This window comes from Psittacula echo (assembly GCF_963264785.1).
Source record: "Psittacula echo genome assembly, chromosome: 4".
NCBI lineage: Eukaryota > Metazoa > Chordata > Aves > Psittaciformes > Psittacidae > Psittacula > Psittacula echo.
This window is the reverse complement of record NC_137738.1, coordinates 3057513-3073582: the sequence shown is the minus strand read 5'-3', so window position 1 is coordinate 3073582 and position 16070 is coordinate 3057513. Positions and strand designations below refer to the sequence as shown.

At 42.7% G+C, this 16070-nt stretch overlaps 1 protein-coding gene across 1 annotated transcript in view; it reads left to right on the top strand.

The window, feature by feature from the left end:
- The window catches only part of PTPN14 (protein tyrosine phosphatase non-receptor type 14), a gene marked incomplete at both ends in the record, with an annotated part of 67795 nt that extends 51959 nt beyond the window's left edge, over window positions 1-15836 (top strand). Inside the window, 6 exons of the mRNA XM_080616050.1 lie at window positions 2194-2337; window positions 3328-3546; window positions 7734-7862; window positions 8787-9021; window positions 11053-11216; window positions 15708-15836. Coding sequence (XP_080472176.1) covers window positions 2194-2337; window positions 3328-3546; window positions 7734-7862; window positions 8787-9021; window positions 11053-11216; window positions 15708-15836 — 1020 coding nt within the window. The remainder of the gene's footprint in view (window positions 1-2193; window positions 2338-3327; window positions 3547-7733; window positions 7863-8786; window positions 9022-11052; window positions 11217-15707) is intronic.
- Between the last annotated feature and the right edge of the window lie 234 nt (window positions 15837-16070).

Genomic DNA, 16070 nt, shown 5'->3' with positions numbered 1-16070 from the left:
TGCTTCCCTCTGCCTGTGTGGATTTGAAGGCAGGGTGGGTCTGAAACGTGTTTGCTGAGATGAGCGGGAGGTTGTGTTTTGACACTAGCATTTTATTGCCTCTTTGCAGGGCTGTCGAGTTAAGTATCACAAAATCTATAACACAGCGGAAACTCACCCGAGTTTTTCAGGTGATCTCTCAGATTGCCTTCCCTGCTACTTTACATAACACAGTTACCTGAATGCAACCCTGGTAGCAGTAGACCATGGATTGCTGTTTTTACCAGTAATGAGTGACCGCAGATCTAATTCCAAAAGCAGCAGATGGAGAGGCTGTGTGGTTGACGATCTGGATTGTTTATTTGCTAAGAAATGTACTCAAGAATGAGAAACAGCACCGTTTTAAACTTGCAATGACTTCAGAATAAGAAGCATTTAAAGGCTCCAGTGCCACTGCAAGCAGTGGCAGGAGCATGAGGGGTACTTACCATTTAGCGACTGAGGGATGCGCTTGATGCTACACTCTGAGAAGTGCAACTGCAGTCACAGAAGGCGAAATGTGCACTGTAGTTCTTCAGGATTGAGGTCTGAAGCAAAAACAATTCCTAAAGCAAATTAATAAAGCATCTAAATGGTCCAGAGCAGAAAAGAGCTTGTAATGCACTAGATCAGCAACTAGCTAGATTGAAATAGTATGGCGTATTCAAAGAAACTCTGAACATGTGTATAGTGCTCCTTGGTTGTTGGTGATCCTTACACTGATGTAATGAGTAGGAGTCAAACTTGGGCCACTGAGTTGTATCATGGAGACTGAATTTACTCCTTGCAGGATCTTATACTTTAAATGTAAAATAGATGCTTGACTGTAAGTAAGCAAGTCAGTGTTTACTTCCCTGTAACAACAAGCATATATATGTTCTTTTGATCTTCTGAGGAAAGGAAACATTGAGAAACAGGAACCCAAAGGATTTGAGGATGGAAATGAAGGTGAGAAGAGAACTTTATATAGAGAGATGCTGTTTGAGTACTCTTTGCTGTTTGAGTACATTCAGAACAGCCTTTGGTCAAGAGGTTCTTTGTTGTTGTTTTTGTTTTGGAAGAGGTAGTCTTAGCATTAAAGCTTTCAAAGTGGTTTCATCTTAGGTCAGCAGTCTTAACACATGCAGACCTTCCTTTTGTCATAGGAATTGCAAGTTATATGAGTGGTAATTTGATGACCATGATCTTTTAAACACAGACTTTTCTATTTTACTTTGCCAGGAGTAATAATAATAAAATCCCCAAACAAAGGAAAAATACTTGCATTTTCCTGCTTTCTGAAAGCCGGAAAAGAAAGCAGATGGGTTTGGATTTTCGTTTTGCTTTTTTGTTTGCTTTTTACATTGTGCTGCCGAGGAACCCAGTGGTGAGGAAGAAGCTCACAGGGCTTTTGAACAATCAAGCCATTTACAGATATCTGAGGGCATTCATGTTCAGTAGTGTGTTTCTAGGAGCTGAGCTTGGGCTGTGTGGTGTCCACACCATAGGCATGCAGAGAACCAGGCTTCCCTTGTGCTCATCAATCCTTCCAAGTCCCACAGAAAGTGTTAAGGAAATGGAATATAATATTCCATGCGTGGGCATGATAAACAATATCCTTTCCTGGCTGCTGATGCATTCAGTTTCTGGGATATGTGAGCTCAGGTTTTAGTGTAAAATACATCATGGGTGATGTTTAAATCACTGTAATAGCTGAGTGCATCAAAAGACTTCTCATTTTAAGTATTACCATCACAGAAGGGAAACAATGGCCTGCGTTTTACTGTTTGTTGTAATAGATTGAAGTGATTGCTTTTCCAAAGGTGCCCCAGGTATCTTGGCTACGGCAGGGCTACTTTAACGCAACAGGGTGATGCTTTGTGTGTCCTACATTCAGCATCATGTTTGCAGGAAAATGCTCAGGATTGTATTTGTATGTCTTTTAGTGGCGTGTAAACCGAATTACACACTGGGATTGCTGCTTTGAAATTAAAATTCTGTGCTCATGTAGGAGCAGGCCTTTGAGGAATAACAGGAAGAATAGAGGTTGTATTTGAATTTACGATGCTAATGGTGATCATCTGCATTCCTTGGCCAGAGAGTTGCAGATTTTGGAGATTAAAAAAACATTCCAGCATTTTACTGGCATTATAAATAATCACACAGAGATGAAAACGTGCCTTTTCTTGCCAAAAGAATCTAGAAAAGCAGAAGATGGCAGGCCTGGAGGCCCAGAAGAGGCCCTTGATGTTGGCAGCACTGAACGGACTCTCAGTTGCTAGGGTTCCAGTGCCGGAGGACAGCCAGGATGAAGTCACCAAGGTGCCAATGGATGAGAGGGTAAGATAGAGGCTCATGCAATGTCTCTCATTCCCTTTGTTCCCAGCAGCACGAAGTCCCTAAAATATGAACATTTGATTTAAAATGTCAAAAAAAATCTCTTAAAGGTGTTCAGAAGCATTAATGGAAGAGGTCTGGGGTTAACACTGGTGTGTCTTTGGATTCTGTTAAATGTCTGCAACATTTACTGAAGTCAGTGAAAATTGAGACTGTTCACTATTTAATGTGACTGTACAAGCTCAAGCTGTAAATCAAACATTTTGCATGTTTTTCTCTTGGTCAGGCAGTTTTTTCCTGCAGTGATCATCCATAGATCCCGTGTTCCATGTTCTGGTACAACTGAGGAGCTCAGTTAATGTCTCTGAACAGGGTTAAATTGTCAAGCAAGAGTTGTTTGCCTTCTGATGTATATGCATGGGTATGGAATTTCAGAAATTAAAACCACTTGCTGCCATTAAGATGTGAAAGACATATTTGCAAAGAGGCTTTCTGGATAAAAATTTTCAGCCTTGTGTTGTCTGGTATGCAGACAACAGACCTTAACCTCTGCCTATCCATATGCAGGGTTGTGCCCAACCACAGAAGTTGCATGTTTTCAAGTTAGGGAGTATTTTGATAACGTGGACCACATCACACTTCTTGCAGCACCATCTTCTTCCCTAAATATGAAATGCTTTTACAGGTATCTATTGTGGTGAAATCACACGCAAATTCATGCTGAACCAGGATTGTATTTAGCAGAGTTTTGTTTTTTATGGTATCAGTCTTAAATAATGTGAAGGTAGAATGTCAAAATGTAAAATTAGCTTGTGGTTTTACTCAGTAGAAATCAGTGTGTGTCAGTTCCCTCAGATAACTGCAGCTGAAGGAAGTGGCTGAGAGAATGCTATGGCCATATATTGAAATTCAAAGAACAGATGGATAAGTCTAGTGCTAAATGTTCCTTCAGGCGGAATTAATGGATTGGTGTTTCTTTCTTTTAAATCTTAGTGCAAAATCCTGAAGAGGAAGTTGGAAGAGGGGATGGTGTTTACAGAATACGAGCAGATTCCAAAGAAAAAGGCAGATGGGATCTTCACCACTGCTGCCTTGCCTGAAAACACTGAGCGCAACCGCATCAGGGAGGTTGTTCCTTATGAGGAGAACAGAGTAGAGCTGGTGCCGACCAAAGAAAACAACACAGGCTACATCAATGCTTCACACATAAAGGTAAAACCTTCCTTGAACTTTGCAATGAAGGTATGTTAAAGCTGGTTTTTGCCTTTCTGGATGCCTAGCAGCATTTTCTGTAGCTCTGGAGCTTCTGAAAATGTAACTTAGTCAGAACGCATCGTTGTACCTTTGTATCAGCATCTTTAAAGTCCCCTATCAACTAACATAGAGCCATAGAATGGTTTGGCTTGGAAGGGATCTTAAAGCTTATCCAGTTCCAACCCCTTGCCATGGGCAGGGACACCTTCCACTAGAGCAGGTTGCTCCAAGCCCCATCCAACCTGCCCTTGAACACTGCCAGGGATGGGGCAGCCACAGCTTCTCTGGGCACCCTGTGCCCATGGCATGCATGAGTTGATTTAACTGCTAGAGGCTGGGAATTCATTTCAGAGAGGCATCTTTACTTTTTTGATGCCCACCTCTGTCAGCTGGTTGGGAATATCTCCATTGGTTAATGTAGAAAGAGATGCTGTGTTTCTTAAACCTCATGAATATGGGTTAGAGTAGACCACTACCTGCAATGTGATGTGGTTGTCATGACGGTGCACCTGAAAGGATGTGCAGTCAGTGTATGTTCTGATTTATCAGTCCCAATAGCCTTGCCAGGCCACTGGGGCACTGCAACAACTCCTGTGAAATGAGTCCCTGTGACTGAGTGGAGCAGCCTGCAGAAACACTGCAAGAGGTTTGGCTGAAGTATTTTTTCCATCTAGTAGCATATAGGATATGATTTTTAGAACCCAGGGATGGAGCTCCATGTATGCAGTTCCATGCCCAAAGCAAAAGCATATAGTTAAGAGTAACACATTCACATAGATACTGTAATTATATATAAAAATAATGTATTTCTTTATTTTATGATGAGTTTAGTGATTCTAAAAGATTAAGTATGCATTGATAAAAAGAGCATTGATAAAGAGAACACCTTACACCTTAGCTTGTCTCTGGTTGGATACTGCATTGAATTTCTGCTTCAAAATAACGTTTTATCAAGAAACTTCAGATTTCTTCTTAATTCAATGTAGAAATAATTTAAGAAATGGTCTGTTACTTACAAACATGGCAGGTTTTACCAATGAACTATCCTGCAGTGCCTGTAGCTGCTTGGTTATCTTTAGGCTTCCAGTACTGTTTGCAGAGTCCTTTGTTGGCTTTTAGTCTACCCTGAGAGAAGTAACAGCACTCCTGTTCCTCAGATGACAGATTCTCTTGTTGTCAGAGAAGGGCTGTCTTTTTCTCATTGTCAAAATCCAAATTAAAATGAAATAATTCAAAACTAATAAATAAAACATCTGTTAAATTAGTATTTTCCTGGAGTAAGAACTTGAAAAGATTTGGTGGCCTCCTTGGTTGTGATTTACAGTGTTCATTCCTGTTCATAGAATCTCAGACTGGTTTGGGATTGAAAAGGACCTTAAGATCATCCAGTTCCAACCCCCTGCCATGGGCAGGGATGCCTCGTACCAGACCATGTCTGTGCAACGTGGCCTTGAACACCTTAGAATAGATACTGAGGTTTTGCAGAATCCAACATTGACATGATACATTTCTGAGCCCAGAGTTTTTCATCTCCTTTGTAGGACGCCAACAAAAAAAGAGATTCCTAACATAAATGATGCTCACAAAACAGCACTAGCCAGAAAAGAATTTTCCTTGGCTAGTTTTGAGTCCACATTTTCTTTGTGTGTTAGCATTGGACACATCTTGCATTCATAGAGCACCCAGGAACATGCACAAATGTTCTAGCACATGACAAGAGCCCTTGGCAGTATTTTCCTCTCTCTGCATAGGGAAGCCAAGCAGATGTGCTTTTGCTTAGAAGGTAAAATTGCATCTGCAAGATTTACCTTAGTAGCACAGTCCGTGTGTGTTTGCAGCCCGAGTCAGTTTTTCATGTCCTGCAGTTAGGGCATTAGAATGCAGTAAACATTCCAGACATCCCATTCCCTCCAGACTGTTCATGGTCCTTTCGTATCATGTGCCAGAAGGCTGGATATTTGGACCAGAAGTCAGTAGACAAAGACTCCTATATCATCCTGATAAGATCCATGCCTGGAGCATTCCAGCTCCCACTGCTCAGAAATAGCGTGTAATCCTGCTTATTTACCACTGAGCTTCGCTGTTAAGATATGAAGATTGTCTATACCAGAGAGAAAAAGTGTGATTAAATTTATGGATCAAGCAAAAAGTTCTTAATACCACTTGGTTTGACTGGTCAGGTCAGTATTAACTTAAAGAGCTCAGTAATACTGTCCTAGCACTACTGCAGATGAGCATGCAAGCACGAAAGCAGTTCAGATGCAGGATGCTGGTTAGTGCTGTGCAGCTTGTATTCTTTCCCAGCTAGGAGAAGAACTTGAGTCTGCCTGCATTGGTCTTGCAGATTTTAACCATCATTCAAAGAGAAGAATGCTGCATAGGAAGAAATAAGAAAACGAGCTGATACACAGAGTTTAATATGGTTTTCAATGCAGAGAAAAATGTGTTATCATACAAAATGCTAGTTACAGGTGTAAAAGCCCAAGCATCTCAGCTTAATGAGCAGCTGTTTAAATAACAGAGAAGTCCATTCTGTTTCTGCAGATGTGTTCAAAAACCTGTACCTCAAATGCAGTATGTGGTTAAACAGAGCGCTCCTTGTAGCGTTGTCTGCCAGCACCTTGGTATTTGTGGATGTGTCAGTATTCCTGTTGTAAATCATCAGCTCTGGGATTTATATATATAAATCCCATATATATATATATATTATATATAGTTATATCTTTGTTGTGAGCAGTGACTCTGGGCTAATGTGGAGAACTGGGAGCTCATAGCATGAGAAGGGAAAATATTTTACCTTGCCATCTTTGTTTGGTTTTCCTTTTTGCTGATAAGCGTATTTCCAACTGAGAGCTGGTAGCTCTCAAAGTGGTTTGGCTTTTTACCTGAAATGTTGGAAAAAAAACCCTTTTTTTAATAAACCTTTCCTGATGTATAGCAAATAAGCCCCCATAAAATTGTATTTTTTTTATAAACAAGTCATTTTGTTGGTGGTGTATTTTTAAACTTCATAGTTATATGAAGATTTGCCTCAGTCAGGTAAATGAAGCAGTGTTCTACACTGGTTAACTCCAAGGGAATGCTCAGGGCACTACCTAATTGGCAGTGTGTAAATCTCTATGTTCGCACTTTACAGATAATGTCATTACTTGTTGTCATGCAAATGTTTCTATAAGATGTGGTTGGTAATCCAGTTATGTGTTGGGAAATAGATTTTTATGACTACAGCTTTAGATCATTTTAAATTTGGCCAAAGAAATGATAAAGGCTCCATCCCTGGCAGTGTTCAAGGCCTGGCTGGACAGAGCCTTGGGTGACATAGTCTAGTGAGAGGTGTCCCTGCCTGTGACGGAGGTTGGAACTGGATGATCTTAAGGTCCTTTCCAACCCAAACCATTCTGTGATTCTATGATATGAAAGCCTGGATTTACTTCATAGCAGTTTGCAGCTTCAGAGCTGAAAAACCCAAGATGAGTGAGGAAGAGTTAACTTGAAATGAAGCCTGTCTTGATCTCATTAATAGCTGGCAACAGGCCCGTCCGAGCTTTGCGTTATGTACAGTGTGTGGGCATAACTGCATCCCCTAGGGAAGCTTGGCCACATCTTCAGCAGTGCTCAGTGTAACGAGAGTCTGTTCAAGAAGTTATTTTTTGCCTGAGTGGAAAATACTTGAGGGAGATCCTAAACAGCAGCGTTCTTTAGCTTTCATCGTGGAAAATGACATTTGCACTCAGGCTCTCTACACCACTGTTGTGTTCATTTGCAGCAATGCAGTTGCCTTTTTAACGCATAGAGACACTTCCTCTGCTGCTCAGTTTTTCCTCTCATCGTGGCTCTGTCACCAAGCCCAACAGCTCAGTCAGCTGCTTATTTGTCTTTAAGCCCTATAAGAAACAGCCTCAGCAAAACAGCACCAACCTCTTTTCATCTGTACGATCCAGATGCAATGGCAAGAGAGATAGATGACATTTTGGTCAAAGCTTTATGTTTATGGGCTTCAAGAAAGGACTTGGAAACACCAAAGACTGTGTTCTGTCTGATTTGTTCTTATCAAAGGGTGATTCTTGTTCAGAATTTTGAGTGAATGGGACAGGCACTGCTGAGATTTTGGGCACTGACTGTATTTTCTGTTCTTTTCCTCCCAGGTTACTGTAGGTGGAGAGGAATGGCACTATATTGCTACCCAGGGGCCTCTGCCACACACATGCCATGACTTCTGGCAGATGGTGTGGGAACAGGGGGTGAATGTTATAGCCATGGTCACAGCTGAGGAGGTACGTAAAATCACAGAGCCCAGTTCTTTCTGATGAGAGCAAATCTCCTGTTATCATCACTTCCCACTTCAGGAACCTCTTCTTTCTATCAACAATCCTTTTTCCGCTTGCTCTGTTTGAACAGATGCCTGCTATAATACTAGACATGGTAACTTTCTGATACTGAGTTTGGCAAGTTCTAAAGCGAAACAAGCAGCACTCCTCCTTCTCCCTGCTTCACTCCAGTTTGGCCAAACCAAACAAAGATGTTTCCACTGAGAGCACTGAACTGCTCCTGGTTAAAATGACACAGACTTCCCCCCTGCCCAAGGCCGGTCCTGCATGCCATCACTTTTATCAGCTGCAGAGAGACCAGGAGCTGTTGTTTCTGTAGAAGTGTTTGTGTTAAAAAAAGAAGAAGAAATCTTTTTGTTCTTATGCCAAGCAAAACAGTTATTTCCATTGTAATCCAAGAACTATGTGTTGTGTTATAACAACTGGCACATGGTGCTAACTAACGCTGCATTCAGCTTTGTGGAGGGCTGCTGTTAGCAGAGGGAGTGCCATAGCACATCAAGTCACTGTCCAGTTCCCAAGGCTGATCAGCAACAGATACTTAGAAGCTGCTGAAGAGAATCTCTTTCCATTTAAAGGAGAAACTTCTCCAGGAGGAGAGCATCTACCAAAGTGTTGTAAGCAGTAGCTGGCTTTCACCACAAGACAAGAATTAGCTCTTCAAGCATCTTTACACTTAGAAATATATGGCTGAGAGTTTGATGTTTCGATGTGTATTTTCTTTACTTTGTAGGATATTCCTTGCTCTTCCTGCAATTTGAAATAACAATACTTGGTTTATCTGCAGAGTTTTATGCCCTCTGGAAAGAATTTTAGTTACAGGAACTAATGGCTTTTTTCTGTTTGTTTGGGTTTTCTTTTGTTATTAAGGAGGGAGGAAGAAGTAAGAGTCATCGTTATTGGCCCAAACTGGGCTCTAAGCACAGCTCAGCCACTTATGGGAAGTTCAAGGTGACAACCAAGTTCCGCACAGATTCTGGCTGCTATGCGACTACTGGTCTGAAAGTCAAGCATCTTCTTTCTGGACAAGAGAGGACAGTATGGCATTTGCAGTACACTGACTGGCCAGACCATGGGTGTCCAGAAGAAGTCCAGGGGTTTTTATGTAAGATTCCTTTAACTTGCATGATAAAATACATCAAAGGTTGCTTTCACTGGGTTCAGTTCTCTGCACCTAGTTACAGCTGGGATTGGTATTAAATGGTTATTGCTGAGCATACAAAGGTTGTACTTTGCTGTGATTTGGAGAAAAAAGTAGGACTCAAGAGGTAGGAGCTAAGGTGATTGAGGATTTTGGCCCTGAAAGTCATGACATAAGAGGAGAAAAAGTCAGGCAGCAGCAGTGCTAAAGCCTCAGGAAGTTTTACATAAATACCTCTGTTAGCTGATCTGTTAGTGTAAGTTATCACTTCCTAACTCCCTAATGAGTGTAGGAGATATTAGGCTGCACAGAAATGTGATTAGAGAGGTTCACTTATTAGTGAAATATGGCACAACTCCTCCAGTTCCATAGGAGGCTGTTGTTGCTGTCAGCCAGCGTTTAGGTGTTCAGAGGCATCAGACATGTTGCAAAAGAGCAGAGGGCTCCATCACATATGCAGTAAATCTGACCTCACTGCCACTCTAATAGCTACAGGTACCTGGGCAATGCTAAGGGCCTTCCCAATTAGGTATGTGCATTCCCGATCCTGGTATATGCATTTCTGAGAAGACAGACATTACATTCATCTCTGTGGAGTTAATAATGCTTCCTACTTCTTCCTAAGGAATAAACACTACCCTGTTAAGTAATAGGAGTTCAATCATTACTTAATGAAAGCCACACCTCTGCCTCTGCAGTAAAGTGGGATGTAGAGGCCTTTAAGTTACCACTGAAGGAGCCTGTACACGGTGTACTGTGTTGTTGGTGCCTGCCCCTCTTAGTTCCTGACAGCTCTGCAACAGCTCAGTCCTCCCTCAGGAAGATCCATTAGTTTCACTTCAGCCTTGACACAGCTACAGTCCTTCAGTGGTGCACTTCCTTTTGCATGGAATAAGCTTGATGTCAATAACAGTTCTGTCACCAAGGCAGAAAATAAAAATGACATTTCAGTTTTGGCAAAGGAGTGCCACAGGATCTGGCTTTAAGGCAAAGCTATTGTCCAGTTTAGTTTTGTTTCATGCTTTATTTCTCCTGCCAACCCCTGTAGCTATGGTTGGGTGTGACAGTAATTGGAACCTGACTGTCCTCATTTCCTCTGTCCCATTGTTTGCCACCACGTACAATCCCATTTCAGTGTGCGCACTGAAACACAGCTTTTCTGATGTTCATAGGCCTTAGCTACAGCTGCCTGTGCCAAAAGGACTGCCCAGGCTGCAGTGCTGTGACACCAGGAGTCAGGGCAGGAAAGTTCGGCTCACACCTCACTTCCCACTCTGACTGGTGGTGGGAAGTGAGGTGTCTTAATAGTTACGCATCTGGATCTATGTTTCTGGGTGAGGTCCCTCATCTTTGTCATGCATGTAGGCTATGCTGGAATGATGCTTAGAGGTCAGGGTAGTTGTGTCACTTGGTTAGATAAACACACCGTAAACAAGACAACTGTTCTTGAGTCATGCACTTTCTAGAAATGGCTTCAGGGGAAGCAGGCAGTGAACTCCCAGAAGGGCTGGGAACTGTTGAGAAACAAACCCAGAGCAGAGAGGTGGGTGAGATTCTGTCTCACTCTAGAAGAGAGGATGGGAGAATCAAGGCAGATGGATGCTCTCTTTCCATCTGATACTGCCATTGACAGACAGTAGTTTCAGTGGGACTTAGCTGTTGTTTTGATCCCAGCCTGTTAATGGCGGGGATTGCTGTAAGTAATGTCTAAAATCATCTGCTTTGGGGACTTGGAGGTTTGCGGGGGGGGAACAGAATTAAATATTTTAAAAGAACTATTTAATTTAAAGGAGCAGACTCCCAAGTAATCACTAACACCCAGCTGGTATTTGCTGCATCCAGTGCTGCTCACTGCATTCTGGCCAAAATAATCAGTATGTTGTAAAAACTGTTAATTATTGCCACTTGGACAAAGAATGACTTCTCCATGTTGTGTTTCCTTTTACATGTAGACATATAGCTGCCTGCAACCCCGCCTGCATTTTCTCTTTGCAGCTTACCTGGAGGAGATCCAGTCGGTGCGCCGCCACACCAACAGCGTGCTGGACAGCAGCAACCCCTGCAACCCGCCCATCGTGGTGCACTGCAGTGCTGGGGTGGGCAGGACCGGTGTGGTCATCCTGACCGAGCTGATGGTCGGCTGCTTGGAGCACAATGAGGTGAGTCAGCTGCTTTCTCCAACCCCGAGCTCCTTCCTTGGCTAACCAGCTACATTTGTGAGGTTAAAAGGCATTGAACTGCTTGCTTTCTACTGCCTCTCAGAGACCAGGGCCTTAAATGCAACAGGCAAAGGTTTCCCATGGCAGGTTACTTGTAGTTTTCTTTTGAGTTCATGTTATGTGTTTTGTTATTAGTGTTATTTTAATCCAGTCAAAATGAGGGCTTTCTTCTCTCTTTTCAGAATCGAGTCTAATTCCTACCTGTATTAACAGCCTATAGACAGTGTGTTACAAGGACTACTTGAGAGAGGCTAGAGAGTAGTATCAGCTTCCTTGCTCTTTTAACTCCAGTGTTTTGCTCTCTAAACTGACTCCTTGGACTCCTTTCTCTCTTGTATTGTCTCTAATCTCATCTGGAATGAAACTTAAGTGTGTACGTTGGGGAATAGGGTTTTAGGCACTGCAGTCAATATTACAAGACTAGTAATGCAGTCTGGAGTTAACAGCACCAGCAGAGTAGCCATGTGTAGCAACTTGCTTTTCATCTGTGTCCTGTGCCATTGGGGAACCGTCCAGGAAGAATATCACACGTTGAATAACAATGTGCCCCACGCTTTCAATGTGACAGCCATTGAAACTGGGGATTTCTGTTGCCAAAGAATCTGCTCAAAGACCAGAACCTCTTGTAGAGATAACAATGCAGCAACAGACAGACACATATCATCTGCCCCTCCCATTAATCATCCACTGGAGGAGTTGCTTGAAATTCAGGGAAGACTGGATACATGCACCTGAAATGCTTGAGTGCTCTCAGTTACCACAGAGGAGTTACAGGGTTTGAGCCTTCCTGTGCATGGAAAATGTTGATGCAAGACATTTTTTGCTTTCTATTGTGTTATCCCCCCGCCTCCAGCAGCTCGTCCTTCTGTAGTTCTTGTAGAGATCCTGTGCTCAGGTCAGCTGTGAACCATCTCCAGCTCTGCTTGCATCTCACTAGAGATGAAGCTGTCCTTGTTTTCCTCAACTTCTTATTCGGGGGTGAGGGAGGAAAGGGGAAGGAGGAGCTGACCTGGACAGAAGGGACCCATAGGTATGTACTTTGGGAATCCTGACCCTTCCTGTGCCGCCTGCTGCTCAAGGAACTGCTCCTGCGTGGGCAACAGCTCTGACTCTTGAACGTGCTTGACTTCTTTCCTTACACAGTGGCACCTGGAAGTGACTGCTTGTGTTGTTCACATAGCAGCTGTGACATTTCTGCATGCCAGGGGAAATCTGGATAGCTGCAACAGCCATACCTGTATCGCTTGTGAGCACCAGTGTAGCTGCATCTGCCTTACAGTAACCTGACTGTGGGCACAGAAGCAAACCCCAACAGTTGTGTAACATGTTCTGGCCACCTCGGTTTGTCTGTGGTTTATGGTAGTCACCTATTTGGCAAAGAGTAGTTGAGCAGTAAGTGAAGATAAAGGCAGTGCTGCAACATCTGAGCATGGAGGTGAGCCTTGACATTCAGAAGGATTCTCATCAACTTCACTAGGAGCTGATGGTAGTGCTCAATAAGGGATTCCTCTGATGTGCCTTAATTAAAGCATTCTTTTGTCTTGATTAATGGTGAAAATCATCATTAATATTAAAGATGATTTTCCTTAAGGGCTTTTTTGCTCCAGATTGTGCGAAGTTAATATTTTTTGCTTATTAAAACCTAATTAAAAGAATAGATTAACAGTATGTTTTCAGCTTGTGACAGGTACTGCATTGTGCACAGAGAGGGTTCCTTTCCAGGCAGCAGTTTATTCTGAAGTAGGATGAATTGGGTTTTTTCTCAAATAGAATGACTTACTATTGCAGATGCTTTAGTCTTATGAATTGGCTGATTTCTTAAGAAACGTCCTAGAAAATAGATGTGTTAATGTTAACACATTAGTGGTGAAGGAAGAAAGGGGAGGGAGGTTGGAAATCCTGATACAGACCATCTTGGAAAGGCTGCAGCACTGCTGGACCTCGTTGAGTCAGAGGTTTCAGGTTTAGGTAAAAAGCCATGCTTAATCAAATTCTATACACCTTCAGTCACTGTGGCTTCTATGCAGTTTCTGGATGAGTCTAAAGCTGCATATCTGTTGCAGGGATATAGTTTCAGTAACTTGCTGTATAGTAAGTAGTATGTCACATCATTACATCCTTACTGCTGTAGACATGTAGAACAAGAAAGTAATTGAGATCCTGCTCCACCAAGTTCTGGTTTGGACCTGGCACTGGGACATTAACTCATGATTGCAGCTGCAGTGGATTTTCACTTAGTGTGGGAGTCAGAAATGAGTAGCATTTTTGCTTGTTCTTTTTGCAAATGCCACTTCTGTTTGACATGTACGTTGTGATGAAGGTGAGTTTGAAGATTCTGCTCACCTGGAGTAAAGCTGACTACAAACAGAGGTCGAATAGGCAGGATGGAGTTTTCTTTCATTTCTGAGATAAGCCAAAGCCACATCATTTTGGGGAGATGCAGGGGCCACTGTGTGCTCACTGACAACCAAGGAGCTATCAAGCACTGAACTGCTGAGAGAGGAAAGTGATACGCAGGTCGAAGCTGGCCTGCAGTTCTATTGCAGTGGCTCAGGTGAGATCAGGTTCCATATGACTCCGCTCTGCTCTGTGTGGCTTCTGTAAGCATCTGAGACCACAGGGAGGCTTTCTCTGAGTGAGCTGGAAAAAGCTTGTCTTGCTTTGCTCCTGTTTGAAAATAACATGACATTACTCATCACAAATCTTTATGCTTGTTGACTCTCTAGAGATGCTCTTTTAGAACAGCTTGTTGGGATATGTTGCAGAATATTTAGCCTTGTTTTCAGAAAGTGATAGCCTCTGAGTTAAGGCTTGTTTATGTGGAAAGGAAATTGAGTTTTAGATGTATGGACAGAAATGCATATGCCTTCCCTTGCCAGAAAACTTGCAGCGTGCATGGAAGCAGCCCCCATGCTCATTGCACCTCCAAGGATTAGCAGCAATCTTTGTTTCTGTCTTTGTTCAGGTATTGTGCTTGTAACATTTCTTATCTCAGCCAAATCAAAAGTCTTGCTAAGTTCCTTTCTGTGTTTCTGGAATGGCAAACTGACATTACAAAGTGCACTTTGTGTTACCTGATACAGTAACTGGCCTTCAGTTTTATATCTTGAACTGCTAAAGAGTTTCCTCAAAAATGGTGTGTATCTTAGTGCTTGCATCTACTGCTGCCATAGAAAATCTGCATCCCTTATCTTGGCTCATCCTCCACGCTCTTTGAATCTGAGCCTGGGAGGCTCAGCTTCATGGCTCCATGACTTCTGAATAGCTCCTCGTGCACCTGCTGCAACAGATAACACAACAGCATCATAGGGGTTTTTGCTCCTAAAATGCTGGCGATATGATGGTAACGCCTAATGAAATTTGCAGTGTTTTCTAGTGCTTTACCTCATGGGCCTCTGTTTCAGACAACTCATTGGTTCATTAATTCAGACTGTTACAGGGTGTTGGTGCCCCAGGGTGCTCAGTGGGGTTAGAGATGTCCCTTTACCATGGATCTCCTGATCCGTCCCCACTTACTGTGATTTAGTTCCTGTTGCAGAGCATTTTCAGGGCATGTGAGTGAACTTCCTTTGGATGAAACTGAGCTGGAAGAGACCTTCATGGAGAACACCTTAAGGTGTCCAGCTGCTAGTGGATGTTCAGTAGATGGAACAGACTAGTGCTGGCCTGAAGCCTGCAGGACATACATTGTGGGTACTGGGTTTCACCTGACATACTGCTTTCTTCTATGTACTGGCATAGACTTGGCTGTGGGAGGTATCAGTTTCTGGATCTTCTGGTGACAGTGAGTCCCCTTTTCTTTTAGTGGAAGGATCAGTGTATTTGCCTGCACAGGGAACCTTTGTTCTTATGATTCTGATGCCGGCTTCCCATTTGCAAAACTGTCAGATCCTCTGTCTATGAGTAAGTTTCACCATGGATCAGAGCACAGGATGCCAGTGGCCATGGGGCCTGTTGATGCCCTCAGTGGTAGAGTCTGAACTGAGCTATTTAATCTTTGAGTTCTAGACTAGACCTTCCTGATATATCTAGCCTTTAACCTTAGATAACACAATATATTGAGTTATTTTCTTGAGTTGAAAATAGATATGCTGAAGCAGAAAAAATGCCATAGAGCAGCAGTCCTTTATTAGGTGCTGAATTGATGATCTGCTGATAGGTAATCAGTGGTACACAGCTGGAAGACAAGTCTGGTCATCTGCCCATTTACATCAGTCCAGAAATTTCTGTTAGCTTTAGTGGGGAAAGCACGGGATGTGCAGTTCTGTATATACTCCTTGACATGGAAGTTGGTAACAAAGTTGTAGTCGGTTATAATTCATTACATTATATAAACACAGTGCAGTTCCCTGTCAGGCAGCTGATCCTCAAGAGGATGACTGATTTAATGAACCTACACCCTTATGCCTTTTCCTCTCCTTTGCTTTGCAGAAGGTGGATGTTCCCATGATGCTGAGACACCTGCGGGAGCAGAGGATGTTCATGATCCAGACCATAGCCCAGTACAAGTTTGTCTACCAAGTGCTCATCCAGTTCCTGCAGAACTCCAGACTTATTTAACCTTTCCAAACATCCCAGACCCAGCTTTGTGGATCTGACTGAACCTTACTGACGAACAAGAGGAACTGCCTTGACAACGCTGTGTGCATGTATTGCACTGCTTAAAGTTGTCTTGAAAGTAAGGAATGCTTGTTCTTTACTGGCGTCTCCCATGGATTATTTTATACAAGATATAATTTATTTTTCTTGGAATAACTTGTGAATTACTTTAATAACTTGTAAAACTTACAGTGA